Source organism: Carettochelys insculpta, chromosome 6 (genome assembly GCF_033958435.1).
Source record: "Carettochelys insculpta isolate YL-2023 chromosome 6, ASM3395843v1, whole genome shotgun sequence".
Taxonomy (NCBI): domain Eukaryota; kingdom Metazoa; phylum Chordata; order Testudines; family Carettochelyidae; genus Carettochelys; species Carettochelys insculpta.
In genome coordinates, this window is record NC_134142.1 from 91,690,041 (window position 1) to 91,717,685 (window position 27,645).

The 27,645-nt window shown below is 46.2% G+C and overlaps 2 protein-coding genes across 5 annotated transcripts in view; one reads left to right on the top strand and one right to left on the bottom strand.

The window, feature by feature from the left end:
- The first annotated feature begins 5,440 nt into the window (after nucleotides 1–5,440).
- Nucleotides 5,441–20,847, top strand: F2 (coagulation factor II, thrombin). Its single transcript, XM_074997610.1, has 14 exons — nucleotides 5,441–5,534; nucleotides 6,757–6,920; nucleotides 9,654–9,678; nucleotides 9,852–9,902; nucleotides 10,398–10,503; nucleotides 10,637–10,773; nucleotides 13,286–13,588; nucleotides 14,742–14,843; nucleotides 15,892–16,018; nucleotides 17,354–17,521; nucleotides 17,855–18,028; nucleotides 18,260–18,438; nucleotides 19,533–19,603; nucleotides 20,047–20,847. Exons 1-14 carry the CDS (start codon nucleotides 5,456–5,458, stop codon nucleotides 20,188–20,190), a joined length of 1,830 nt encoding a protein of 609 aa, XP_074853711.1. The 5' UTR covers nucleotides 5,441–5,455; the 3' UTR covers nucleotides 20,191–20,847.
- Nucleotides 20,848–21,046: 199 nt separating this feature from the next.
- The window catches only part of CKAP5 (cytoskeleton associated protein 5), an 88,731-nt gene continuing 82,132 nt past the window's right edge, over nucleotides 21,047–27,645 (bottom strand). For 2 of the 4 annotated variants that reach the window (XM_074997605.1, XM_074997604.1), the window contains exons 42-45: nucleotides 27,222–27,305; nucleotides 26,964–27,123; nucleotides 25,097–25,251; nucleotides 21,052–23,627 (exon numbers count right to left, since the gene is read on the bottom strand). In XM_074997605.1, coding sequence (XP_074853706.1) covers nucleotides 23,373–23,627; nucleotides 25,097–25,251; nucleotides 26,964–27,123; nucleotides 27,222–27,305 — 654 coding nt within the window. In that variant the 3' untranslated portion in view covers nucleotides 21,052–23,372. Of the gene's footprint in view, nucleotides 23,628–25,096; nucleotides 25,252–26,963; nucleotides 27,124–27,221; nucleotides 27,306–27,645 lie in introns of all 4 variants that reach the window. The other 2 variants (XM_074997606.1, XM_074997608.1) reach the window with 2 other exon arrangements.

Here is a 27,645-nt window from a genome sequence, read left to right on the forward strand (position 1 = left end):
CCAGGGTGCTCCCTAGGAGGACAAGTGGCCAACAGTGTTTCATACCTGTTTGTGGAGAGATCAGGAAAGTGTGACATAAGGCCTGGTCTACACAATGAAATTAGGTTGATGTAAGTGTTGCTCAAGAGTGTGAAAAGTCTGGTGTAATCAGCACTTGGTTGATGGGAGAATTTTCTTGTTGACCAAGCTACTATCTGTCCAGGAGGTAGATTATCTACATTAGTGGGAGGATCCCTCCCATCAGCATAGTTGGTGTCTTCATTGCATAGCTACAGTGACACAGTTGTGTCACTGCAGTGTTTTAAGCATAGACAAGCCCTAAATATTTGTAATAGGTCTCTGGCAGCTGCATGTGTCTGTCGGAAATCTATGGGTAGTGTATGCTGGGCGTGGTGAAAGGGCACAGTCAGCCTGTGGAACCCCTTACCAGAGGGCACTGTGAAGGCCAGGACTCTAACAGAGTTTAAAAAAGAGCTCAATAAATGTTTGGAGGTTAGGTCCATAGATGGCTATTAGCAAGGGGTAAGGTATGGTGCCTAGCCTTTTGTCGAAGGCAGGAGATGGATGGCAGGAGACAAATCGCTTGATTATTGTCTTCGGTTCACCTCTGGGGCACCTGGCAGTGGCTACTGTCGGCAGACAGGATACTGGGCTAGATGGATCTTTGGTCTGACCCAGTATGGCCGGTCCTATGTTTATGTTCTTATGAAAGCCTGGATTGATGGGGTGAGAACCTTATTACACAGAAAATCCTACTCAGAACAAACACAAAAGACTGAACCACTGCTGTCTTGTCCTGTCTCTAGTCTGTTTCAGAGTCATTTGAGCTCCATTGCTCAGCAGTGTGATAAGGGCAAACAAGCCAATACTGAATCAGTTTTTAACCCCCCTCCTCTCTTTGCTTTTTTCCAAAGTTGCAGTGCTCTGTTTCAGTTCTTCTCCTTTCATCATACAATTAGGGTGATTGTAGCACCAAGCACTGCTGAAGAGATGCTGAGCCAGGTACCAAGGGGTCTACAAAGTTCTCTTGTTTTGAAGATTACTCTTTACTATTGGAACAAGCAAAGCACCATCCCATGCCCCACTAGAAGACTGAGCTGGACACTTCTCCCTATGGTCTGTGTTTTGCCTGGTGTTTCACAGCCTAATAATTCAAAGGCATGCCAGTAGCTGTTCCCTGGGCTTTTCCTCTTCACCTCTTCTCAGCAGGTTCTGCTTCATCACTTCCTTCTCCTGTAGTAGTGAATGGGTCAGCACTGTCTTGCAAACACCAGACACTCTTCAGTTTCCATGGGCTTAAAATCTTCTGCCCCATTACAGGTAGATTGAATGTATTATGCCGTTCCTCTGTTGACTAAAGGACTCTGGTCTCAGAGGGGCTCCTTTTTCCTTTCTTGTGTAAAGTCTTTGGGTTTCTCCACTGTTCCCCGACTCTTGGGAGCACTGAACTCTTAGGATTCTCACACAGCCGTACTCCAAGATTTCTACCAGATACTGGGGAATGATGTGGCATCATTTCAGCTGAGCTAATCCTGGCACCTGTGAACAAAGGTGTCACACTTGCCTTTTCTAGTAGTCATGTAGCCCCAACCTCAAATTCAGGGAGAGGTCACACTTGTACCATCACAGACTTGGACTTGGCTGTTACTGAATTGTGCCCACATCCCTTTGCTGTGAAGCGAACTGAGGACAAAGCTTTTAGAAGCCAGTCTTCACTAGTTGTGGTTATTAGAAACTCAGGGCAGTGCAGAGCTTTTTCAGTAAGTGCTTATTGGGTGTCACTGGATCCCTGTTTATGCTCATGGCTGACCTTTGCCATCCATCCTCTTGCAGTGGCTGGGCTGGGTGTTAGGAGGTATAGAATCTTAAGAAAAAGCTGCACCAGGTTCCATCTAGCCTCATTTTTGGAGCCAGGGCAGGGACAGAGTAGTCTAGTCTAATTGTAAGTGTCACCCCTGAAGAAATTCTGAGACATCTCTTGGAGAGACGATTCGATAACATTATGTGCTTTCCTCTCAGAATTATTTTTGTTGTATTTGGACTACATTTCTCTTTGAATCCATCCCATTCCTTGCTTTGATCTCATTGGGTCATCTCCCTCTCTGACTGGAGCTTGCTCCTTTTCATGGCTGTGGCTTAGTGTTACTCAGACCAGTGTTTCTTAAATTTTGAGACCACAGGACAAGAAACAATATTTTTTTGTGGAACGCCTGTGACATGCAATTCTTCAAAATCTTTTTGTCAGACCAAAATTAAAAAAAAGCAAATAGTAACATATACAGCAAGAATGAAATGAAATAATTTAATCAGGTATCGCAGCAATAAAGAAGTAACGTTGTATCTGGTTTTAATAACAGAAAATATATACCATCAGTGTATTTTTTCCAGCCGCTCACAGAACACAGTTCAAGGAACACTGACTTAGACCAAACCTCCACTACTAAACTCTGGTCATCTCAAGTCACGTTGCTGCAAAGCTGCTACAATTAGTATATAGCTTGTGTGCATGCATGCTTGCCTCCTGACACCTATGCTGTGTACACTCACGAGGGGTACTTGGTCAGTGTATGGTGCAATCACTTTGGGTAGGTATCCCAGTGTGCAATCTGCCACCATCCAGTAGAGCAATGGTGGCCAACCCGCGGCTCTTTAAGCCATTAAATGCAGCTCCTCTTCAGAGCTGCGCGCTGGGAGTGCTGTCACTGCTGGCTGCACACTTAGTCAGTAATTCTTATAAAAACAGAGTGGAGCTGGGCCCTTTGCTGCTGCTGAACTGTGTGGGTGGCTGTTGTTTTTGAAGTAGAGTGATTTGTTTAGTATGTTCCTGCTCCTCTAACTCTGGGTGACTGGCCCAGCTCTCTGCATTTGCCAAATATTGACACAGTTGCAAAGTGACCGTAATGAAAGGGAGATCACCATGTGCGATCCAGCATCTGGTTTCTGCCACAGTTCCTGGGAAGTGAGGTACAATTGCAGGAATCCTGTAAACACCCATCCCCTGCTGTTCAGTCTCTTACTCCCTGCCCTGAGCTACCTGCTTTCTTCTGGGAAGACGGAGAGAATGAGCAAGACAACTGTGAGTGGCCTAGCAGAATATAGATTCCTTAGTCTTCTTCCAGTGTTTCGTTTGGTGTGAAGTGATAGCCTTGTATCTCTGCTTTCCCACCAAGTTGGGCCAGACCACCCTTCCTTGGTGACAGGAGTCCTGAGATCACTGCAGGCCTGGAGCTCAGGTCCAAACTCACTGACTTGTCATGGTAGGATTTGCATAAGATCACAAGGACTGAGACTAGGCCCTACCAGAGCATGCAGACATGCTCCCCTCCCCACAAACAGTTAATCAGCTGGGCAAACCCTCCAGTCCCCACAGGGACTGAGAAGGCTTTTTGCTATTGACACCTTCCCCTGTGGGGAAGAGGCAGAGCATGACCCTCATTTCTCAGCTGTCCCAGTAGTGCGCATTCTTCCCATTCATCCTCCTCCCTTCCCCAGCCCCTCTGCATTTCCTTTTCTTGATGTTTTGCCCAAGTAGCACAGGTTGTTTCCAGGCTGATCTCTGGCCCATCATACAACACTCCTGCCCTAGGGTATCTCAGTTCTTTCTTAAGGAAGTCCTAGAGGGGTTACCCCAAACACTGCCAGCTGTGATTCACTTCGCCCTAGAACTCCTTTTTCTCAGGTGGGGGAGGGAGCCTATGTAATTGCTCTTTGTACCCTTGGCCAAAAGTCATTTCTTCAGCTGCCCTAATGCTAATATTTGTATTCCCCCTACTGCCCCGCCCCCCACCGCTGCCTGAGGTAAACACTAGTTAGAAGATGTATTAATATGCAGACCAGAAAAAATACTCTCTGAGCACAGAGGGACATGACACAAGCTTCATATTGAGCCATTGTCCCCTAGGCTCTGGCAGCCCCATTTTCTGTGCTCTGAACCTGCTCCATGTTACTTTTACAGGCCCTGCTTGGAGGAAGCACATGCTAGTGATCGCTGTATTGCTATTCTTTAATGCTCTGTATGAAGCGCTAGACCTTGGGTTCAGCAGTCATTTTGATTTCATAGCTCCCAGGTTAATCCTGCCTTCCTGTTCTCAGCTGTCTCCTTCTGTGCATCTCCAGGGCTTATCTGTCCACCTGACTAGATTCTTGCTTGGCAGAATCTTTTCATCTCTCTTTTTTGGCCTTCATTTAGTACAATTCCACTAGTGTAGAGTCAAAGGGGCTTCCAGCACTGCCCTCTGTGCCTCTGTTGAGGGGTATGTTCTTCAAGACTCTCTTTATGCCTTTTATTATAAATGTGATTTGACAGGTAATTTTCCAAGCTTTTTGCTGTGTTGGATATTGCTGGAAAAAAAAAAGGCTTAGTTTAGCTAATCCTCCTGTCTTGTTAAATTAGTTAACTAGGTTTACAATCTATCACTCACTGTGTTGTGTACAGAAAACTGCAGTAAGGGAAATCTAGAGTTGCCTCTTGCCACTGAGTGTCATTTTCTTATTTTATATTACATAACACACACCCCTTATTTTGGAACATCATGGCCGTAATGGTGATAATGATCATGGCCATAATGGTGATGCCTTAAGTCTATTCCCTATTTTACTTCAGCATAACTCAGCTTTTCCAAGGGAGCCCCATTCTATACTTGTTTTCTCAAAATGCAAACAGGTCAGTGAGTTCAATGGGGCTTACTCCAAAATTTAAGGGCACTCTAAGCACAGTCAGTCTTAGCTTTTTTGGTAATTTGATTTAAATCAGGGAATTTTTTTTTTTTTTTGGTGATTTATATCACCTTGATTTAGATCAGTCCACCCGGTATCCAAGCCATGCTGCCACTACCTGTTCTATCATGACCACCCTACTATTTATACTTGAACTAGCATGCGTGTGGGTGCTGGGAATCACTTCCATGGCTCATAGTGTAGACAGAGTCCATGTGACAGGGAGGTGGTGGTGGGGGTAACAAAATGTCTGGGGAGAAAAATAAGGAGCTGTTTCAGTGGTACCTTGAGCTGGCAGTGACCTCACCTAAGTGGGCCAGGCTCTCCTGCTGCCTCTCTGGATGGCCTGGGAGCATCACTCCCTTTCCATCTGCTTCTGCTTCCATGTGTGGGACATAGTGTGCTCACCCTGGCTTCCTGGCAGTTGTGAGGCTGCAGTCACTTGTCTTGGGAGTGTTTGACCTGCCCAGTGTGGAGGAGGGGATGACAGTGCTGTATCAGAACTAGGTAGCGGTGATGACAAGGTTTAACTGTTCTGCTCAGACCAGTAAAATGGTTGAAAGTGAGAATGTGTGAAGGGGAGGGAGAGCAGAGGAAGGAGCTTCAGCCTCACTGGCCGTGACACACAGTGACCTCCTGGGTCATGTTACTTCATGTTGGTTCAACATTAACCCAGGCAGGACTGGGACTTCTCTTGTCCTGCTCCCTCTTCATTTCCCCTGCTGCTGGGCCGCTTACCATGAGGCACAGCAGAGTCAGAGTGCTGGCCAGCCTGCTCCTTTTCTGCCTCCTGCACCTTGCACTGAGCCATGACAGGGGTAAGGGCTCATTGGATATTCGGGGGAAGAAGGGCAGCGTGGGAGGCTGAGGAAAACAAATAGAACTGTTATTCCCAAGCTGAAGCTGGAAGGGGAAGCCTGTATCAGGTGCTGAAGGTCCCTGGAGTAGCCAGGGGTTTGTACCAACTGGACACTAAGTGTTATCATGCTAAAAAGTTGAGCGCAAGCAAACCTAGGGCTCCCCTATTGCTGTATAGGGAGAAACAGCAGTCCCCATGTTCTGAAGCAAGGCCAGGAGGGAGTGGGGTTGGGGGAGAGTGGCTGGCTGCTACAGCTCTGTAGATGTTGTTGTTTTATTCTTACGGTATAGTTCAAAGCCCTTTGTTTTGGAACATTAAAAAACCTGGGGGTGGGGAGAAGTGTCTTAATCAGTCCTGTGCCTTTTGCTGGCTATATGTGGAGTTTCTTGGGCAAGGAACACTTCCTTTTAGTGTACTGCTCTATTTGTGGGGGCTGCTATTCTCCACTTTGCCTTTGTCCCTCTGGCTGTTAGAGCAACACATATAGAACAGACTAGGCCCTGTTTCCAAAGCATACACAATACTGTGTACCTGCATCTGGTGGGCCTCCTTTGTTTCCCATTAGGTCTTCTGCTCCCTTCTTCCTGTCTCTCCATGGTATTCCCCATTAGGTCAGGGTCCCATTGGACAGGATCTCCTGACTGTCTCCTCGGCCCTATTGCTATGCATGAATGAAAGAAATGAAACTGAATTGGAAGTTGGGTGTCTATGAACAAGCACGTGAAGTGATTTCCCAGCATATCCCACTGAGCTGAAGTTTGCAAAAAGATGCACACTAGAGTGAGAGAAACAGCTGCCAATAAGGGGCACCACAAGGCGAATCAGCTGATGTTCCAAGCAGACAGCTTTTGTCCCAGTAGTGAACTAGCTGAGTGGCCTTGCCAAAGGAAATTTGTAGGGCAGGACTGGAGAGCCATCCAGTGCAACATCTAGCACTGGTCACGGTCTTAGCTCATAGATTGCAGAAAGGTTAATCCTGTACAGGGTATCAGGGTGGACTGTATAGGTCCTGCTTGGGCCTTTTCCATCCCAGATATTTCACTAAAGGACAAGCAGCAGGAGAGGTTCACTAGCTGTATGTATTCACTGATTCAGATCCATGACCACATGCAGAGCCTGCAAAGAGAACAGTTCTCTCCCAACTCTGTGTCGAATGACTGATTGGTGTTCTGGTTTGGTAGTTTTCCTTGGGCAGCAGCAGGCGCTTTCCCTGCTCAAGCGCTCACGACGTGCCAACAAAGGATTCCTGGAAGAACTGCTCAAAGGCAACCTGGAACGGGAATGTCTAGAGGAGACCTGTAGCTACGAGGAGGCCTCTGAAGCCCTTGAGTCCATAACTCTCACGGTATGTACAGACACTTCCAGAAAATGTTCCCTCATATGGATACTGTGAAGAGAGACCAGGAAGTCAAGAATCATAGTTTCTGAAGGGTTCATGCTGGGGCTGCCAAGGTGAGGTCCAGTGTATTCCTAAAGAGACCCAAGACCCATTTCAAGGAAAGATTCTGTTGTTATACCATATTTTCTAATTGGGGCAGGAATTTCCCTTGTCTCCTGGAAGGTCAGAGAGAGGGTTTGGTGGAAGCACACTCATACAGTCCTAAGAGCTGGCTTGTCTGACAAGTCCTCACTTATGTAGAGAGATCTGGAGTGGTGAGGGAGAAACGCTAGGGAGGTGCATGACAAGCACCACCCTTATTATTGGTTGTGGGTAAGAGGTTGGATTGTTTATGAGGGAAACTGTGTATGTTTAGTTCTATTTGGAAAAAATTAACATCACAATGAGTATAAAACAGCACTTTTTGGGGGCAGGGCACAAGACGGTTGGGAAAAGTCTGTACAAGGAAATGAAGTCATAGTTGATATATTAGGGTTGCCAATTTTGGTTGTATGTATTCCTAGAGATATCCTAACATGCTATAATACTGAATTAAGGAGAGTTAAGGCCAATCCTGGGGGGCTGGCCACCCAAAGATACAGGGAAGAACAAAATATTCTAAAAATGAAAAGATAATTGAAAACAGGTCAGTGTCCAGAGGAACTAGGTCTAGGTTAAAATACAATCTGTGCAGAGCCTGGGGGTGGCACTAGCAAGTCTGATTGAAAGCTGGGAACCTCAAAAAAAAAAAAAAAAAAAAAGCAGACATTTTAAAAACCTAGATAACTAAGCAAGTGAGCGTTCACACAGAAGACAGCCATGCGAGCACAGCCTCCATCCTGCAAGCATGTCACATGCTTGCTTCTGACTTCCTCCTAGGGCCATTGGAGCATGTGCGTATTGTGGGGTTCCGGGTCTACTTCCAATTTTTAGACCACTTAAGCTAAACTTGGCAAATTCTTTCATTTGTTTTTACATTGTGAATAACAGCGGCATTCAGCAAAATAGAACAAGCCTGAAAAGGTCTAGTTATGCTTTAGCTGGGGCTGGTTTATATATATTTGAAATCAGTGAAATTACAGGCTTGCCTACAAAATGCGTTAGTCCACGCCAGAAGGGTGTAAATTCCAGTGCGAGCTAGTGTATCACACACTAGCTGGTCCATGATGGTGCATATTAAAGTTCTTTCATGTACCTTTGAACCTAGGGTTGCCAGGTATCCAGTTGCAAAGAAACCCCAGTTGCTCTGGTCAGCACCGCTGACAGGGCTGTTGAAAGTCTGGTACCATTGGCAGGCTCTCTACCTGACTTCCTGTGACTCCCAGAAGTGGCAATATATCCCTCTGGTTCCAAGGCACAGAGACAGCCAAAGGGGCTCTGCATGCTGCCTCCTCCCTGTGCATTGGCTTCACAGCTCCAAGTGGCCGGGAACTGCAGCCATTGGGAGATGTGAAGGCAGTGCCTGGTGCAGAGTCAGCATGCACCCTGTAGAGCCATCTGGCTGGGTACACCTAGGAGCAGAGGGATCATATCATCACTTCTGGGGGAGACCCCTGAGGTAAGCATCACTCAGAGTCTGTGCCCCAATTCCCTGCCCCAGCCTGGAGCCCTCTCCTGCACCCAAACTCCTGCCCTCGCCGAGAGCCCCCTTCCACACCCTGAACCATCGTTTCTGGCCCCACTCCAGAGCCTGCACTCCCAGCTGGAGACTTCAGCGCCTCCTGTATTCCAACCTCCTGCCCCAGCCCCAAGTGAGTGAGGGTGGGGGAGAGCGATCAACAGAGGGAGTCAGGCAGGAGTGAGAAGGGGCAGGTGGGGTAGGGCAAGACCGTGCATTTTTGTGCAGTTTAGAAAGTTGGCATCCCTGTTTGAAACAGGACTACACTAATTCATACTAGGAAGCTCTTGGTGCGCAACTGGCAGGGGCCCCGCAAGCCAGTCAGTCTGCAGCACACTGGTGTGCACTACCCTTGTAGTGAGGGCCATTGTATCTTGTGGATAACCCCTTACAAGATTGCTACCAATCAGCCCCTTACTCTTGCTTATGAGGTACTCCTTGCACCCCCACATTGTCAGTTATTTGTTTCTCCAGTTCAGGAGATTGCCAGCTACTGTACATCTAGACAACAGCCAACCTAGTTGGGTTACTACTGTAATATAAGTCATAGCAATAATGCCTGCTACTGGTGCCTGCCCTTGCAAGAATGGAAGCAGAGGAGTTTGTGACTAGCTGATGTAAACTTAGGGACCTGAGCCGTGAATGTAGTGGGAATATAACTGAAAGGCCACTGTTGCCGCTGAGCTCTACTGAATTGCTTTGTCTCTAGTCCACTACCACCACCCATGTGGGTAGTTCTTAAGGCAGCATTCTGCTTGAAGAGGATCTGATGCTGGAAACTGGTCATGCTGAGATAGGTCAGCCAGAAATGAAATGGCCTGCTTTCAAATGGCCTCCATTCAAGGCAGGGCTGTGATAAGAGACGTAGCTCCAGCATTTGACAGGAAAGCTTGTGACTCAGTGTCACTTTCTTCCTGCTAGGCTCTGGTATCTTTGATCTCAGTATGGTCGGAGTTTGCTCTGTTTGCCAAGAAGGAACATTCTTGCATTGAGAACGTGGCTGGCTTTGGTTTGAATAGCAGAAGTCAAGGCAGGGCTGGGTCTCCATTACTTCCTTCTAAATGTTTGCATTTGTTTTGCAGGATGAATTCTGGAGGAAATACGTAGGTAAGTCAGTTCAAGTGCTGCACAGCTGCACCCCGGAGAGCTGCCTCTCCAGCTCTGTTAGCAGGGCTCTCACCCCAGGGCTCTGTCCCCTCCAACGTTATGCCGACTTCAGCTGCACTGCTCACTTGAGTCCATTTGACCTGACTGACAGGTTTCTTGCTCTTGTTTGTTAGTGTGTAACTCCCAGAGGACACTCAGGACAGCTCTGGATGAGTGTCTGAAAGGTAAGAGTGGGTTACTGAGTTCCCAAAAGTGTGCTCCCAGCAGAATCTGGAAGGAAGTGCTAAAGAAGTGGGGACATCATCAGATGGGCAATATCAGGAAGAGGAACAGCACTTATAGGGTGAGGTAGAGCCTCTAGATTTCCCCCTGCCGTACTTTCCCCCTCCCAAAGCGTCCTTCACTAACATCCTGATATCCTGGAGGTCCCCCTTGGAATAGCTTAGGACAGATGCCCAGTGGCCCCCTTGTCTCAGTGAGGAGCCAGTGCCACGCCACTATTCACTGCTGTCCCTAGCTCCAGATCGAGGCACTGATACACAGAAGCAAAGTCCATCAGGATGATCTGGTGGGGGTGTAAAGTTTGTTTTTGTTGGATCTATGCATGTGTGTGAGAATCCAAGTCTGGGCTTTGTAGGCTGATACCTATGGACTCCATGAAAATAATTTCCTCTGATTTCCCTCTGGGTCTGACTTGTCCTCTGTTGGGACTTTGGCAGGAAACTGTGTTGCAGACAAGGGGCAGAACTATCAAGGGAATGTTTCTGTCACCAAGTCAGGGATTGAATGTCAGCCCTGGTCAAGCAAATTCCCTCACAAACCCGCGTAAGTCTGAAACCCTCTTTCCCAAACACTAAATCCCGGCACTGGTTGGAGAAGCCAGATTGTAGGGAAGACCATAACCCTGATTGAAAGGGTTCTCTAGGCTGCTAGCTACTTCATCACTCCTTTCTCTTAGGTTTAACACCACCACCCATCCGAATGCCAGTCTCACCCAGAATTACTGCAGGAATCCCGATGAGCACCCAAATGGCCCCTGGTGCTATACCCGAGATCCAACAGTGCGACGGGAGGAATGTGCAGTTCCAGTGTGTGGTGAGCCTCAACACTGGGCCATAAGATACTCTGCTCCCTAAGACGGAATAATTTGCTCTAATGTTGATACTAAGGACCTCAAGAAATGGGAGGGACTGAAGATAGAGATTCTATGGGAACTGGTGGAGGATACTGGAAGGAGAAGGCACACTGAGCAGGATAGGTCTCCCCATTGTGCTGTCCATTCTCCTAGCTTGGTTAGGTCTCTCTGAAGTTCTCATTCATCATTCTTCTCTGTTTTAAATAATGTTCATAAACCATGAGTCAGACTCCTCCTAAAACACACAAATTTTAAAAAGTTGTTGTGAAATCAAATTTTGCCTACCTTGGATTTTTAAGTAACATTTAAGGCAAAACCATCCCTCTTCCTTTTGTATGTGATCATCTCAGCTTCAAAACTCAGCCTTGAATACACACAGAAATACAGGTCTCCCTGCTTGAAGTCCATGCACCCTCTCATCACTGAGGGGGGCACAGAACTGCGGTTCTTAGTATTGCCAGCCCCGGAGGTTCAAAGATCATGTGCCACGTCAAACAATTGAGATTAGCCTCCTCAAAATAATTAAATGTAGAGCGAGACCAAAACACACAATATGGCTTTGGGGTATGTTTTAAAGTCCTGCCCCTCTCCAGGCTGAGACCATTAGTGATACCAACAATCTGACGCTGAATAAGGTGATTTTTGGCACCCCACTGCAAAAGCTTACATCCCCACAGCTGTTCCTCCAACCCCAGGGATTCCTCATCCCCTCCCCCTTCTACCCCAAGTGTTAAGGAGGGAGAGTGGAGGGGAAGGAACAGAGGAGCCCAGTTGTTCCCCTCCCTCGCAGGAGGGGAGCAGAGCCACCCCATGCTGCTGGGCTCTCTCCTCCCCTCCTGTGAGACTGGCCTGGATTCCTGAGGGGAAATAAATGTGCCTGCTTCCCCAGGAGGTGGGGCAGGCAGCCAATGAGAGAGGGTTTTACCTCAGGCAGAGCTGACACTTGAGGGCCTGGCTGGAGCCCTGGCCAAAGGCAGGAGACCCCGAAGGCAGTGCTGCTATGTCCTTTCCCTGCCTGTCTACCCCACCCTCCCTGGGCAACTGCCTCCCTGATGCTCTGCCATTGCTCTCACAGGCCCTCCTGTATTCCCTACCCATCCCATCACTCTCTACCCTGTCATGCTAACTTCCTCTAGAGAGGCGACTGTCTTGAGAGCAGCCTGACCTTAGTCTCGGTGATCACAATGAGATGTGGTTGCCATCTTGCTAGGAGCAGTGTAACTTCTACACACAGAGGCTGTTAGGAGATGGCAGCCTTTGTGCCATACTTCAGCCCTGCTGACAATAGGCAAGAGCAGTTCTTGTGGCTGGGAAGCTTTCAAGACTGACACTAGGAATAACACCATGTGAATATATATATGTATATTTAATAACCTAAATATGGTGACATCTAAGTGCCACTGTTCCCCTTTGCTGGTGGAGACTCAGCCACTCATTCCTGCGCTGCTCTCTGTTCCTTGGCCAGTTACTGACCCATGGTAGAGGCTTCTAGCAGCTCACTCGCCATTAGCCATCATCTTGTGTACAGACTGAGGGACGAGCACGTTAGAGAAGCGCCGGTTCCTTTCATGGATGGCGCACTGTTTGCCCATGCGGGGCAGAAAGCAGCTACGCCAGGAAGGGGCAACTCAGAGGCTAGGACTGGCCTTGCTGCTGCTCACTGAGGTAGCTACCATACCACTGCTGTTGTCACAGCAGCTGCCACCTCCAGGGCTCCAGTATTACCCACGGAGAAAGAAAGGAGGGTGAAGCCAATTGACTATTGCACAGTATCTCTCCTGGTGTCTGCCGGCTTGCTCAGGGAACTGGAGCCTTGCTCTCCATGATTTGCCACCGAGTGAGACCTGTGACAGGCAGAAAATAGAACTAATGGACAAAGTGCAACTCCCCCACCCCCTCGCATGCCCAGAGGAGTGCAGGGCAGCGGTAGCTCTCGCTCAGAACTGTAAGTGGTTTTCTGGGTAATCCCCCATAAGCTCGTTAACAAAAGTACCTCTGAGGTCTCCTTGAAGGTGCTAGGCTGCTGCATGAGTGTAGGACTGCAGTGAGATGCCTATTTCTGCTGTGCAGTCCCGTGTGTGTGTGTGTGTGTGTGTGTGTGTGCGTGTGTGTGCACGCGCATGCACAGCATGGGGCACCAGTATAACTGCCTCGCAGGGAGCCTTCCCCTGATAATGCAAACACATTGAAGTTCCATTAGCATCTGGAAACCGCACAGAGAACTGGGATGACAGTTTGCTTCCTTTTACTTTGAGTGCTGCAGCATCCCTAAGTGAGCAAGAGGTTCCTGGGCTGTGTAGAGTATTCTGGGATTCAGAATGGGGACTCCCAGACATGGTGGAGTGTCCAGTGGACTGATGGGACATAATGAAGTGCTCTGGGGCCTTCTGGAATCTGGGCTGTAGCCAGACACCAGCTTTTCCCACCATAGGGCCAGGAGTGTGGTAACAGCACTCTTTCTTCCTTTTTCAGGTCAGGACAAAACCACAGTTCCGTATACTCCCCAGGTCCCTCCAGCAGACAAAACAAACCTGCCATGTGAAAGGGAAAAGGGGCTGCATTACAGTGGGACACTCTCTGTCACTGTCTCTGGGGCCAAGTGTTTGCCGTGGGCCTCAGACAAGGCAAAGGCACTGAATCGTGGAACTACTTTTCTCCCAGAAGTGAAGCTGGTAGAGAATTACTGTCGGAATCCTGATGGGGATGATGAAGGTGTCTGGTGTTATGTGGATCATCCAAATACCACCTTTGAGTACTGTGATCTGCACTACTGTGGTGAGGAGTGTCAGTGGGTATGGGGCTGGAATGGAGAATGTGGGCCTGCAGGATGGGAAAAAGTCACAGTTACCAGCAGCATGCAGGACTGTGCTAAGGGATCCTCTGGGGAAGAGTGGGTGGGGCCACAACCTTCTTGGAGGCTACATAGATGAGATTCATGTGTTTACATGAAATCATGCATGTGAGAGTCAAATGGTGTGTGTCTACATTGCAAAGCTACTTTGGAATAACAATTGCTATTCCAAAATAACCTTGCAAGCCTCTACACAGCAAGACCGCTATTAGCGGATGGCTTATGTCAATTTCTGTAAACCTCATTCTACCAGGAATAGCCTATTCTGAAATAGATGATACAGGGGCTGTATAGATGGGGAATAGGGGCTATTTTGAAATAGGGGGCCTTGGGCTATGTCTACACAGCAGCATTATTTCAAAATAGCTGATCGCTATTTTGATACACACTTTGTGTGTGGACGCGCTATTTCAAAATGAGATATTCTGGAAAATTCTTCAGCTATGGCTATACTATAGTTGCTATTTTGCGATACAAGGGTATCCCAAAATAGCAACTCTGCTGCTAAACACCATGCTTGAAATAGAAGTGCTATTTCGAGTGCAGTATTCTGGTTCCCCTAGTCATAGGAGGGGTAGCAGAAACTTTGAAATAGCCGCTTATTTTGAACTTCAGCAGCATGCGGATGGCACCAAAGTTCAAAATAAATCAACTCAAAATAAGTTATACAATTTATGCAGTGCGAATTGCATAAGTTATTTTGAGTTAGGGGTACAGTGTAGCCGTAGCCTTCTGGAATAGCTTATTCCGAAATAATTCTGTTGTGTAGACATTGCCATGTATGTATACACACGTAAGGTTATGCCTGAGATTCACGGGGGCCCTTTAGTGACTGACCCCCCACCCACATTCCCCTATTCCTCTCAAAACATGCCTCCATATTCCAGACAATGAGGTGCTACTTATTATGTTATCTGCTGACCAGAGGTAGAGAAGAATTCATTAACCAGTGTTCTTGCTTTAAAATAAAATACTTCCTCCAGCCCCACTGTGTGTGGGAAGGGATGGTGCCATTTCTGAAGTCCTACATGAAATGCTGGAGGGAGACTTACCTCTCGATATCTGTCTCTGTCTCAGAGCTCTCTCTGGAGGACATTGGTGATGTAAGAGGAGGACGGGTCAGTACTGAGCAGCACCAAATCTTCTTTGATGTTAAGACTTTTGGTTCAGGAGAAGCAGGTGAGTAAAGGATCCAGGAGGCACACACACAGTACCAAGGATACTGCAAAGGCTGAAGCTTCTTTCACAATGCATTGTTCCTCAGAAAATCCAGCCTATTAAATGTCTACATCTGAAAGAGGAAGTGGATGTTAAAACTACTCTAAGTCCAATCTAAATAAAATCATCAAAACTAGCCTTCAGTTGTGAAAAAGCTCCCAGTCCATACAGGACCAGGTGTCATCATAGGGTTACCCCTGCTACTTCAACCCCACTTCAGAGCAAGAAGTGCTGGAAGAGAAGGTGCAGAAGCTGCTGGCTTTAGGGGAGCTTCCAGTCCCAGCCTCATACAACAAAAAGCACAAGAGAGAGTCAGTCAGGTTGCCATCTTTGAAATGCAAAATGCACCCCTGCTCCCTTCAACAGATGCTTTTAGTATTTAGAGCAAAAACATCATTGATAACAAATGGACATTTGTTTTATCAGCACTTTTTTGCTAGCCAGCAACTAGTCTGCTTCATTTAGCCCATTGTCACTATGCAGTTTCTGATGTGATTTTCTTTATGTGGAGTGGGTACATAGTAGGACCACTCGCACCATTGGCTGGATCATCCATTATTTAATACGCCTTGCAAATCACCTCATTCTTGTGACTCAAACCCTCCCTGGCACGCGCACACAGTGTGCTTGCATGGTGATGGGCAGGCAACTGTATTTTCAACAGTTTTGATGTTGCTTAAACTGTGGAAGTGGGAATGCTGCAGCATCTTTAGCCTGATACAACTTTTAATATTAGATATCCCCGTGTATTGTGGTGGTGGTAATTCAAATATTTAGCCCACTTGGGGAAAAAACCAAACAGGCAGATTAAATTTTTTTTCTGGTAAATGATAAATTCATAAAAAAAAAGTCCAGTCTGATCAAATACCAGCCAGGTGATAATCTGAAGAATGAGGCAGGAACAACAGCTGAGCATGCAGTTACCAGTGAGGAATGTTGCTGTGGAGGGGCTTGGGACCCCTGCATTGCAAATCAGGTAGAGTAACGGACAGGCTGCCTGTTTTTTCAGACTGTGGCATTCGTCCTCTGTTTGAGAAGAAAAAGACTACTGACAAGAATGAGCTGGAGCTGTTGGAATCCTATGCTGGGGGCCGGGTTGTAAAGGGGGAAGATGCAGAAGTTGGCAGTGCTCCCTGGTAAGTACTGTTGCTGCAGTTTCTTTAGTCTTCCCTTTTAAAGCAGGAAATCGGGAGCCCGTCAGCTGATATGGCGTATCCTCTACTCGTTGCCCTTTTGAGGGCTGACTTGGCAGCATTATGACAACTGTAGAGCTGGGGCGGTGAAGTGGGGAACCTATTTTGGGTCAGGGGCCACCATTTTACAGAAAAATCAGGGGGCACCTATAAGTGTGGGAAAAAAAATTCACCAAGGTGGTCTCCAACTGATAAACTGGGGAGGGGAAAAAAAAAAAAGACATTTACCTCACTCATGCAACTTGAGGTGCGAGGGTTCCTCTCCCCCTCCAGCGCTCCAGACCCTTGGAGAGGTGCTAAAACATAGGGTTTGCCCCAAAGCTGGATAAACTTTTCTTGGGGGCCAGGGGTAGTAGATTTTGTGGGTCCTCCCTAGGTTCTGAGGTAGGGCCAAAATGAGGGGTTCATTGCGTGGGCAGGACTGGTGGGGCTGAGGGTGCAGGGTATGGGCAGGAAGTAGGATGCAGGACATGGGTGGAGTTCAGGGTCTGGGCAGGAGTGTGTGAGGGGGCAGGGGATGAGGCACCTACCTGGTACAGTTCCTGGCAGTGGAGGTACAGATGGCTCCATGCCACCCTGCACACATAGGCATAGCTCTCCTCCCACCTCACCCTCATTGGCCACAATTCCCAGCCAAGGTTGAATCTGAAAGCCAGCACTGGGACAGAGCTTCCCTGCACTGCTGCAGCTCGCCAGCTGGAGGTGGGAAGGGGAACAGCAGCAAGTAGAGCTGCTTCCTCCTCCCAGCCATGCTGAGCCTGTGGGCCTGATCTAGTTAGCAGCTTGCCTTGATCAGGTCTGTAAGGCTCACCCTCACTGCCCCCCTACTCTACAGTGGGGTGAGCTGGTGCTGGTGCTCTAGCCACACCAGGGTGGGACGTAGAGTTTCCCATCCCTGCTGTAGAGACTCCTTCTCTCCTTTGGAGCCAACAGTACAACTGTCACAGACGCTCTGAAGCATGCTGCCGTTTGTGTCTTACTTTCATCCTTCTGGTTCCAGTCCTGCAGGCACGTGTCTGTGTTGCTGGACATGGGAGCGATTACAAGGCTAATTAGATGGGGAAAGTACCCCTCAATAGCACTGCAAGGCAAATACTTATCCTCAGTTCTAGATCTCAGGGTCCCAAGACCTAGAGCTGACATGACTGGGGGTGCAATTCTGGTGGTTGGCAGTGAAGGCAGGCTTCCCTGGTCATGCAAAATAGCTGTCCCTGAAAGAATATGCAGCCAGTGAGTCAGTGGCATGAGTAAATATCTCACCTTCTCTTCCTTTCCCAGGCAGGTGATGCTTTTCAGGAAGAGTCCCCAGCAGCTGCTGTGTGGTGCCAGCCTCATCAGCGATCGCTGGATCCTTACTGCTGCCCACTGCCTCTTTTACCCACCCTGGGACAAGAACTTCACCACAGATGACATCTTAGTGCGGATTGGGAAGCACCAGAGAACAAAGTAAGAACTTGCTGCTATGGAGGCAAGGAAAGCAGGTGGGAGCCCTCTATGAGTTTAGTGAGAAAATAAAGCTGTGTCTGGGAAGTACATCATTTGGCATTATGGAAACCCTGTGGCAAACCTGGCTCTTGTGCTTCCCCAGTTTATAGTGAGTTCCCATGGAGATGCCATTTACTGAGGCTCTGCTGATCCTGCAGCCAAGAGGGAGGACAGTTTGTACCCCTCTCAGGGCTGTTTTTCCTTCTTGTGAGATAGATGGTGCGGCACACCACCTCCCAGAGCTCACAGCAGCTTTTGCATAGCCACTTTCTCTTCCCCTGGGAATCATTTCAGGTATGAGCGGAACATAGAGAAAATTGCCCTACTGGATAAAATCATCATCCACCCCAAGTACAACTGGAGAGAGAACCTGGACCGAGACATTGCACTGATGCTCCTGAAGAAACCCATTCCCTTCAGTGACTATATCCACCCCATCTGCTTGCCTACCAGGGAATTGGTACAGAGGTGAGGAGGCTGGAGGGAGAGAGAAAACAGTCCCAGATGCCAGGGAGCAGGGCTGTAACTGTCTCCTCTGGAGGATTGGGAAAGTCCTAGCAAAAAGTAGGATGCATCTGTTATGCAGGTTTGCAACAGGGAACCCAGTTGGTGAGGTGTCCCTCCAGATTCTGGCTACTGCTAGGCTATAGCGATGACATGTAATATTTCCATGTGCTTTAACCTTGCTTCTTCCTGTAGCCTGATGTTGACAGGATACAAAGGGCGGGTCACTGGATGGGGAAATCTGCAGGAGACCTGGAGCTCTAGCACAGCCACCCTGCCCTCGATTCTGCAACAGGTGAACCTCCCCATTGTCAGCCAGGAAACCTGCAAGGCATCCACTAACATCAGACTCACTGACAACATGTTCTGTGCAGGTAAGTGGTGCTGAGCGTGCAGAGTTAACTGCTGCACATGAGAACAGTGATGGATGGGCTGGGGGGCAAAACTGCTCTTGGTACTATATGCTGTAATCCCAGGGCCCATGCAGTCTGATTACTGCCCAGTAAATCTCCATCTATGTAAAAAGTCACATAGCCACTGCATGAATGAGCCTCTGGAATTCCCAACCTATGTAAGGGGTGAACTTAAGGATCAGGTGGTTGGGAGATGAGACAAGAAGGGACATGGAATTCTCTCCTCCCTACAACCTGGTAAATGTACAAAATTAGCCAAGTTGAGTGTTAGTGGAGTGTGAGGGTTTAGGATTTGACCACTACAGCTAGGATAATGTGTAATGAAGTAATGCCAGCACCAGCTCTCACAACAATATCATCTTACATGATGCTTCATCTGACTCACATTGCTGAAATTATCAGTTACTTAGCACCATGGGCAGACTGCACTACATGGGAGCAAAGTGAAAGGCTTTCAGGTAATGAAAAGAGAGGGAGGCTGTTCCAGAACTGCTGCAGAGAGCCCTGACACCACCAGTGGCTATTCCAATACCATAGGAAGAAATCAGGTGAGATTAGTGGAGTCTTTGCGGGGGGTAGAGTAGATCAAAGCTAGAGCTGAGCTTAAGCAAGGGCAGCTGGATCCTGTATTAGACAAGTAAGCTAAATGCACATATGACCAGCCTGACAGTGGATTCAGCTCAGTGGAGGAATCTGCAATATCCCAGGCCAAACCAGACTTCCACGTAGTGAATAATCACACTACGTGGAAGTCTGCGGCTATGTACTATGCCAAGGGAGAGGAGATGGAATTACAGCAACAAAGGAAATGGAAGGTAGGGGTGGCTAGAAAGAAGCACCTTCAGTTTCTTTCCAGTGAAAAGCTCAAAAATAATCAAATAAGCCTGTAGCTTTAGGACATGCTCAGAGGAGGAATAAGGACAGTTTAAAAGGTCATATTGTTAACTACAGAAATTCTGGGAAATAGCACAAGCATTAAAGGTATAAATGAAAAGAACACTAGGAAAAACAGCCCCTCCCCTCTTACCAGATACCCTTTGCCTCTTCTTCCGTAGGATATAGTCCTGAAGACTCCAAGAGAGGGGATGCCTGTGAGGGGGACAGTGGGGGCCCTTTTGTTATGAAGGTACGTATAACAAGCATTAGAGCAGTGGCTTTGCTCAGGGGAAGCTTTGGCAGGGGTCTCAGAGCTGCTGCAGCCTTATAATGTTCTATTGGTGCTTCCTGCTGCTCCAGTTATTCTAAATAGCAGATCCATTTCTTGACTTGGAGAGATAAATCCTGAAATAGTCCAGCCGCATTCTACACTGAGCTAGCTTCATGTAGTCTAAAGCCACCTCCAAGGGCTTAGGGAGGGATGGCTGGATGCTGAGTTGGTGGAGATATGCTTAGGCCAAGCCAACAGGTGCTTATAGTTGTGCTCCTCTGGAACTGGGCTACAATCATTGACCCTCTACCCAGCCCAGCTGGAGGCACAGTTGTCCATGGCAGGAGAATAATACTGCTGCTGTTCTGAGGGTAAAACAAAAGGTAAAGCACTAATTTAATTTTCCTGTCTGTCTCGGTAAGAGCCCAACAACCAAACGTTGGTATCAGGTGGGGATCGTCTCATGGGGAGAAGGCTGTGATCGTGATGGTAAATATGGATTTTATACACACGTATTCCGCTTGAAGAAATGGATGCAAAAAATCATAGACAAATATGGGCAATAACGAAAGCATCTGCCAAACCTCAGCTCTTACATCTACTTTAATTGTTACGAACATGAACTCTAAAACGAAGTAAATGGCGAGAGGCAGTCTCTGGAAACATTGCTAATAAAATGGTGGTAGCAGACTTGTGCCCTTTTTTTTTTGGCAGTGCTGAAAGAATTTTACTTGGTTCCTCCCCTATCTGAGTAATGCCACCAGCACACTAGCATTTGAGCATTAGAAATAAGAGTGTAGTGTTACACAAAAGTAAACTTGCCAGGGGAGGATTAAGTCTCACTCTTCCCAAAACTGGGCTAATACCTGAAGTTACAAACCAAGAGACTGATTATGCACCATGATTTTTGTGGAAAAAATCAGCTTCTAGGAACTAGACTGAGCCTATAGTGCAGGAAACACTAAACTATGGGGACAGGATTGTTTAAAATGCTACTTAAATTCACCCTTGGTTCATGGCAGGGTCTTGAGAAGAGGAAAACAGAAGCACTCTCAATCAATACCCCTAGGATAAAATATCTAGGGTTCACCTTCAGATAATTTACTAGCTGGTTTCTCTTGCCAGGAGTCCTACAAAGCTATCTGCTTCACCACTCTGCACCTCACCACACCTGGTCCCACAGTAGGCAGTTCTCCACTTCATTGTCAACTCAGTGTAAATGCTTGTGCTGCACAGGCAACTGTATTTTTGAAAAGGGAAGAGGTAGGTCACTCAAAAATTAATCAAGTTGTTTAGAACTGCTGGGATGTAATTAAATCCAGCAGAACAGTTGCTGTATGCTAGAAGTCCTTCCTACAGCAGTAGGAATGTTCCTGATTCATTGGTGTAATAAGGGAAAACACTGAAATAGTCAAGTTCCACAACTTGTTTTTATACATTTAATGGCCTCTAGTTACAAGGGTCTAAAGTCAGTCTCATGACTGTGGAAACAGTTGTCAATAGTAGTGTAATTAGTGTAATGGGGGAAGGGAGAAGAAATGAGGCAATAGACTAGTTTCATAGCTAGCACAGTCACTTTAAAGGCTGACTGGTTACACACTTGTTTTGAAATCTAAATGAAATGGGAATATTGTATCTGGCTGATTAACATAGTTTTTAAAATTAACAGCCTAAAGTCTACCTCAAGCAATTCCTGGAGCTAACCACTACCATTAGACAAGAATAAGTTATCCTGAACAAACAGCACAAAAATCTTAATGCTGGTTCCTGCTATTGATATTTAATTGCTTCTGGACTTTAAGGTGGTGTACGAGTTTCCAGGTATTCCTTATACTTCACTCACTACTGCACCAATTAGCAATTACAAAAACAGAAGAGATGCAGCATTTTACAACAGAGTAATGTAACAGAACTGAGGCTGTCAGCTGCTTTCAGAGACTGTGCAAAAAGCAAACCATAAGCCCAAGTAGTAACTAGCAATCATTGGAACATAGCACTAATTGACTGGTAACAGCAGTGGCTCCAATGCCAGCAAACACAAGCTATCCAGTTACAGCCTGTCAATGTGCAGCCCCAGCAACAATCTGAGTGCTCTGGGATGCCCTTTTCACTAGAATAGAGTGAGACCACCCTGTGCCTAGAATTGTCATCAGACAAACTAGACAAAATCTGGCAGGAGTAGTAGAATGGGGGTGGAAAGTGATCAACACAGGCTGGCCACTACCTTAAGATGGTGATTCCTTCCATACTACACAGACCTGCTAAAGGCACTGAGTAGCAGGTTACTGCTTGGGTAGAACACCAGCCCCATCATTTGAGAGATGTTTCAGAGGCTGAAGCACAGAACTGATGTATAGCAGTAATGACTCAAACTCTATTCATCACCCATGCCTTAAAATTCAGCCAAGATTAGTTCAATGCCATCTCTGTTATAGGGACTGCTGGCTTAGAAAAGATCATGAAACAACAGCTTTTGAGGGAGGAGAGATCAGCATGGAGCAGATAAAAGAAACCCCCTGTGCCACAGGGATCACAGACTACAGCTCAGAAACATATGTGCAAGCCATATTCCACAACATGTGTGATGAACACAATCACATTAAATAACAAGGCAATGCAGTATGGGTCCAAATTTTATGCTCCAGGATTTTCAGAGGAAAGACATTTTCTCTGGCCCCTTACTAATCACAACCAACAGCAACTATCTTCAAAAACTGGTCCAACAACAGAACTTGGAAATGTTTAAACTGATTGCTACAGCCACTTAAGCAGATTTTATAATTGCAACAGGGGTTCTGTAGGCTAGGATCCACTTGCATCTGCAGTTATATAAGGAAAAGCAGCATGAACTCTGAGATAGCTCACAGAGAGCATTTTAAACATCAGATGCCCCTTATTTAGTCTAAGAATATTTCTATCCCTTAGTAATCACTCTTGAAGAGGCAGATATGCCACCACAATCACAACTGAGATTATGCTTGCTCATGGTAGATATTTCACAGGGCCTACAACTTGAAGTTGCTAGATTTAGACTAATACGTCTAGGCGTCAACTCCTTTTCTTGAATATTCTTAGTAAGAACTTGAAAGCCATATTAACAGCAACTATGCTATTCAAAGAAGTGAAAGGCTAAAAAGTCAAGGGTTCCCTTCCATGAACAGCAGCAGCTCAAGCTGTCCATTGTTGCACTGAGCTCAAAAATACCCATTCACTAGCATTCAAGACTATACAGTGGCTTCTATTCCCATGGACAGTCACTGCTGCTCCTACAGGGACTGGTATAGTTAATGCAAACTTTATTTACAAAAGACACTTAAATTAGTTACTCCATGCCATGCGTCCATACAGAAATAAACAGTTCAAGGATTACATGGAGAAGAATTCACAAATTAAAAGCACTAAAGATCTTCTAAGAGTTAAGAGCTAGGAAAAGATCTTAAGACAATTTTACAAATAAAAAACAAGTTATAAGAAGCTAGTATGAGCAGGACGACGGCTGTTTACAGGTCTGTACACTACAACTAACACACAGACAGTCTATTGTCGAGAGATGCTCGCTGAGAAGCAGAGTATGTACAAATGCTTGTGCCACAATGACTCAGGTCATCCCCCCCAAAATCCACTGTATTATACATAAACCAGTTTGTATACACTTGGCCTAAATGAGGCCCCTTTAAACTATGAAGACTTCTAGTTTAGTAAACTAAAGCTGAAGACAGCTAAGCAGCAGCCATGCTCTCAAGCAGCTTCATTTGCGGCTGCTTTTTATTCTCTCCAGTCTTTTTTTCAAGTCATCAATATTGGCTGCTGTGGAAGAGGAGGAAGAGGTGGTGGTTCCAATGCCAGAGGAGTGAGTCTGATTGGAGTCCAGGTCCAAATGCTGGTAGTGCTCCCGTGACTCACGGAGCTGAGAGAGCTTACTGTGCAGCATATCCGTGGAGGATGCAACTGTGGGGGCTGCTGGTTTGGAGAGTAATGATGTCAGTGGTGGTCTGTCTTCCTGCTATGGGGTGGGGAAAATGAAATATGTTATTTAAAGACACTGGAGGACAAAGCTGTGCAAGACATAATAAATGGTGTCAACTTCAGGAAGAACATGCTGAACCGAAGAAGAAAAGGAGCAAAACAGTAAAGTGAAGTGATAAGTTTTGGGGCACCATACAATACTAAGCAGTGTATATATTCCAACTCCTACAGTTTCAGCACAAAATTATATTGAAACTGTTGCAATGGTGCATTAGCTACCTAGAACCAACTGATCACCATTTTATGTTAGCAGTGACCAGAGTAAATCCCATGGTTCTCATGTATGCACAAGTCTTCTTGATCAGCTGTATCTAGCAAATTTTCCAAGTGCTTGGGCCTAACTAGCTCACACTAGCCACATCTGGTTATCACTCACTGCTTATCTCAAGAATATTTCCTATCTTAAAAGGAGTCAAATGTCTGCATTACTGAGGACACCAATGGCTTTATTACTGCTCCTTATTACTTAGGGTTAGCACAAAATCCATTCTCACACGAGATTGAGAAATTTAGTCCCTGTTTCATTGGGAAGGCCTGCTGCAATCCAGACAGACAGTCTCTCTCCCTATTTTTACACTCTGTATAGGCAAAGGCTGCTCAAAGATATGGCATCATGAGAACTGAGTAAGGAATTCTGAAGAAACTGAGCAGAGAAACTTGGTATTGCCTGTTGAGATTTTTCTCCTGTCAGATGTTACAGAGTCAAGTCGCTGCTCTCCTGGTAATCTGAAGCTTCACAAGTCAGTGACAGTTTACATCTGTATCATATGAAATTTTGTGCTCAGCTGTAAAATGATGTCCTATCTGAAAATATCAGGGGAGTATTGTACCTCTAACGTCTAAGCCTTTTGGCTATTCCTGGAATCACCGGTATATCTAACATGGCTGGTGGTAACCATTTTCCAGTGAGAAGCAGGACTCCCAAACACAGAGCACCAGACGTCTTGAAGGTTTGACGCCTTCTAAAGATCCCAACAAACTCTTGTGCATATTTAGCATTACTGGTAGACTCCCATGTAGCCCAGCCCCACAGCCTTCCATTCATGCAGTTTTTAGTTGGAGAGAGAGGATACAGAAGTTCAGAGCATGTCTTAATATATGCACTATCGTTTAGAGAGGAGCAATTAAAAGGTAAGTCATTTAGCCTTTTCCTGAAACTCACAATTACCTGGCAACTCCACAGTTGTATCAGCTAGTGGCATCTACATCAATGTAATAGACAAAAGGAAGTTGAAGCACTAAAGAGAGTCCACTCAGCCAGATAACATCTTTAAAGCCATTTACACCAGAAACGGTGACACGCAATGAGATGGTAAGAACATGCAGTGAGCCTCATTGGGTTTACAGTCTGGGCATTGCACAGAATATCTCCAAAACAACAGCTTTCATCCTCAAGTGGGACACTTCCCTTGTGGGGTTTTATAGGAGTCTTCAGAAATACAATACCTTTGCATTGTCAAGGCCACAACGCTGCCGGAGGATTTTTAGCCTTTCCAGGTAGACTGAAGGCCCCACCTCCTCCCCATTTGTATTTCCTATGGATGAAGACACTGTGTTGGTGGAAGTAGGGACACATGTTACTTCTGTCTGAGGAGAAATTCCTAAGAAAGAGTGGGAGGAAAAAAAAAAACATATTTAAGCCCCTTAGACTCTTGTATCCAACCAGAGTTTGAGATGCTGTCCTGCCAGTATATATAACTAACGGGACTTTCAAGTGTGGGTCAATGGGTCTGAGAGGGTGGATGCTAATTAGCTTATTTTCTAGAAAAGTCATGCTACAAAGTGATCAACAATGCAGCTCTAAAAGCTAACATGTTCTGGTCATTGGGTGAAACAACTGAAGAGTCTATTATGGGTCATAGCGTGTTTCTCCTAAATCCTCTCCATGCAGCTGAGAGATGAAAGTAAATTTCCAAAGATCCTCTTTCCATCTAGCCTCCATGTATAGGTAGGATTAGCAAAATAATGAAAAAAGCTCTCACTCTATATGGAATGGATAAACGAAGACTGAGGCAAAAGGTGGCCTTGGACCTTTAAAACTGAGGAGATTATAGGTGCAAGTATGCTCTCTATCCACAAGAAATAAACAGTGAGGTCAGGCATGTCCTTTTAGCTTTTAAATGAAGCAAAGCAGTACGATGAATACAGTTTCAAAGGCTATGTTATTGAAGTACTGGACAACAACAGGTCATCTTTTGACTACAAATTTTTCAAGGTGGTATCAGAAGTTACTTCTGCATTACCTGCAACATTTCAGAGGTTCTGAGAGTCTGTCACTCCTTTCAGAAATGTTGTCACAAATTACTTTGGGGGTAAGAGGGTGTCAGGGGAAAGACCTCAATGAGCACGGTGTTGAATCTTTCAAGAGCAGAAGAATGAACATAGTAAGTGCCAAACTATGTGCCCCTTCCTATAGCTATTTTACTGCTGTGCTTCATCATTCACTAGTAGGATCTGTAGGTTAAGTATGCTGTATTCTCAAAACTACTAGTGGGCACTTATGAACAACATTTCCCAATTCTGTTCTGGAACACTTCACTGAGCAAGTTCAGACATCCAAAATTCAGAACTGATGGGAGCAAAGATCTAGTAAAAAAAAAAAAGCCAGCCCATTAAGCAAGCCTCTGTGGTGCTTAAGTCCTGAATGGAAAACTGGGACTGTCCTGTGACTTACAGGTTACCTGAGACACAATGCTCCTATTAAGTGTCGCAAGACTACTTCTAGCCAAGAGTGGGGAACTTAGAAGAAAAGCTATGCTGATGTGAAATCTGCGAAGTTTATGCCTTGCTTCAGTCTGACTGTTTTACGCAAAGATCCTGTGACACTATTTTAGTGGCCCAAAAATAAGGAGAGAGAATTTTGCAGCTGCGATGTCCAGATAATAAGCTTCACAAAGGAAGGCTAGCACAGGATAAGGAGAACTTGCTTGCCAGGCCTTTGACACAGGACCCAGAACACAACACTCCTTCAGAGTAAAAGTTTAAATTTTTTTAAAATTCTCTATGACCAGAATGATATGCATGGACACCCTTTCAGACCTTTACCTTTATACCCTTCCCAACTAGTTTGGTACGGTAACCACAGCACTTCTCCTGTAAGTTGCAAAGCATGAGTGGTCTTCACACTAGGTGCCATAGCGACTTTCATCAATGTGCCACTAACAAGTGCTCTGAGAATAAGGGGGTCACTTTGGAAGCCCATAAGGGTCTCACACAGTGGCACTTAAGGTGAGCAGTTAGAGTTGCCCCATTGTAGCTAGATTCAGGATGTTAAGTCCCAAGGCCAGCTCACTTGTGTTGTCAAGCTCTATACCTGTAGATGAAGGAATCCGTCCTTTGCCCTCCCTTTCCATCTCAATGAGCCGGAGGCCTCGCTCCACGTAGCTCTGGAAGAACTGAGACGAGTTTTTCAGGAAGGGCTCAATATCTGCATCAGAGTATTTCTTTTTGTATTCATACAGCTCTGCCAGACCCTGGAGAAGGAGGAAAGTTTCCATCTGTATGCTGCAGTTTGGGTAACATCCCCTCATGTGCCACTTTCCCCTTCTTCAGAGAGTAAGAAAGCACTCACCTCTTTAGTGTTCTCCTTGGAGCCAATTTTCTTAAATATCTCTGCTAAAATGTCATTTACTTTGGCCTTTGAAGCTTTTTCATCCTAAATAAGAAATGGAAGCACAGCAAAAAGAGGTACTCAACAATTTACAATACACTAAAGGACCAAGGGCTTAAACAGATGCCTGGGCAGCTTCAGGGACAGACAGACTTACAACAGCACAGACTAGCTGGTTCAAAGAAGCTGCCTTACAAGACCGAGGTCTACAGAGACATCAGGTATGGAGCAGGACATATTGGACTAGAAGTCTCATCGACAGAGAAGAGTGTTTAAACCTGTTCTCATCACAGTTAGAGTTTAATGGACCAGCCATTATCAAAGCTCAAGTTCAGCAAGCCAGAGGGTGTACTAATGAGCCTTAACACATCTCAGGAGGTACAGC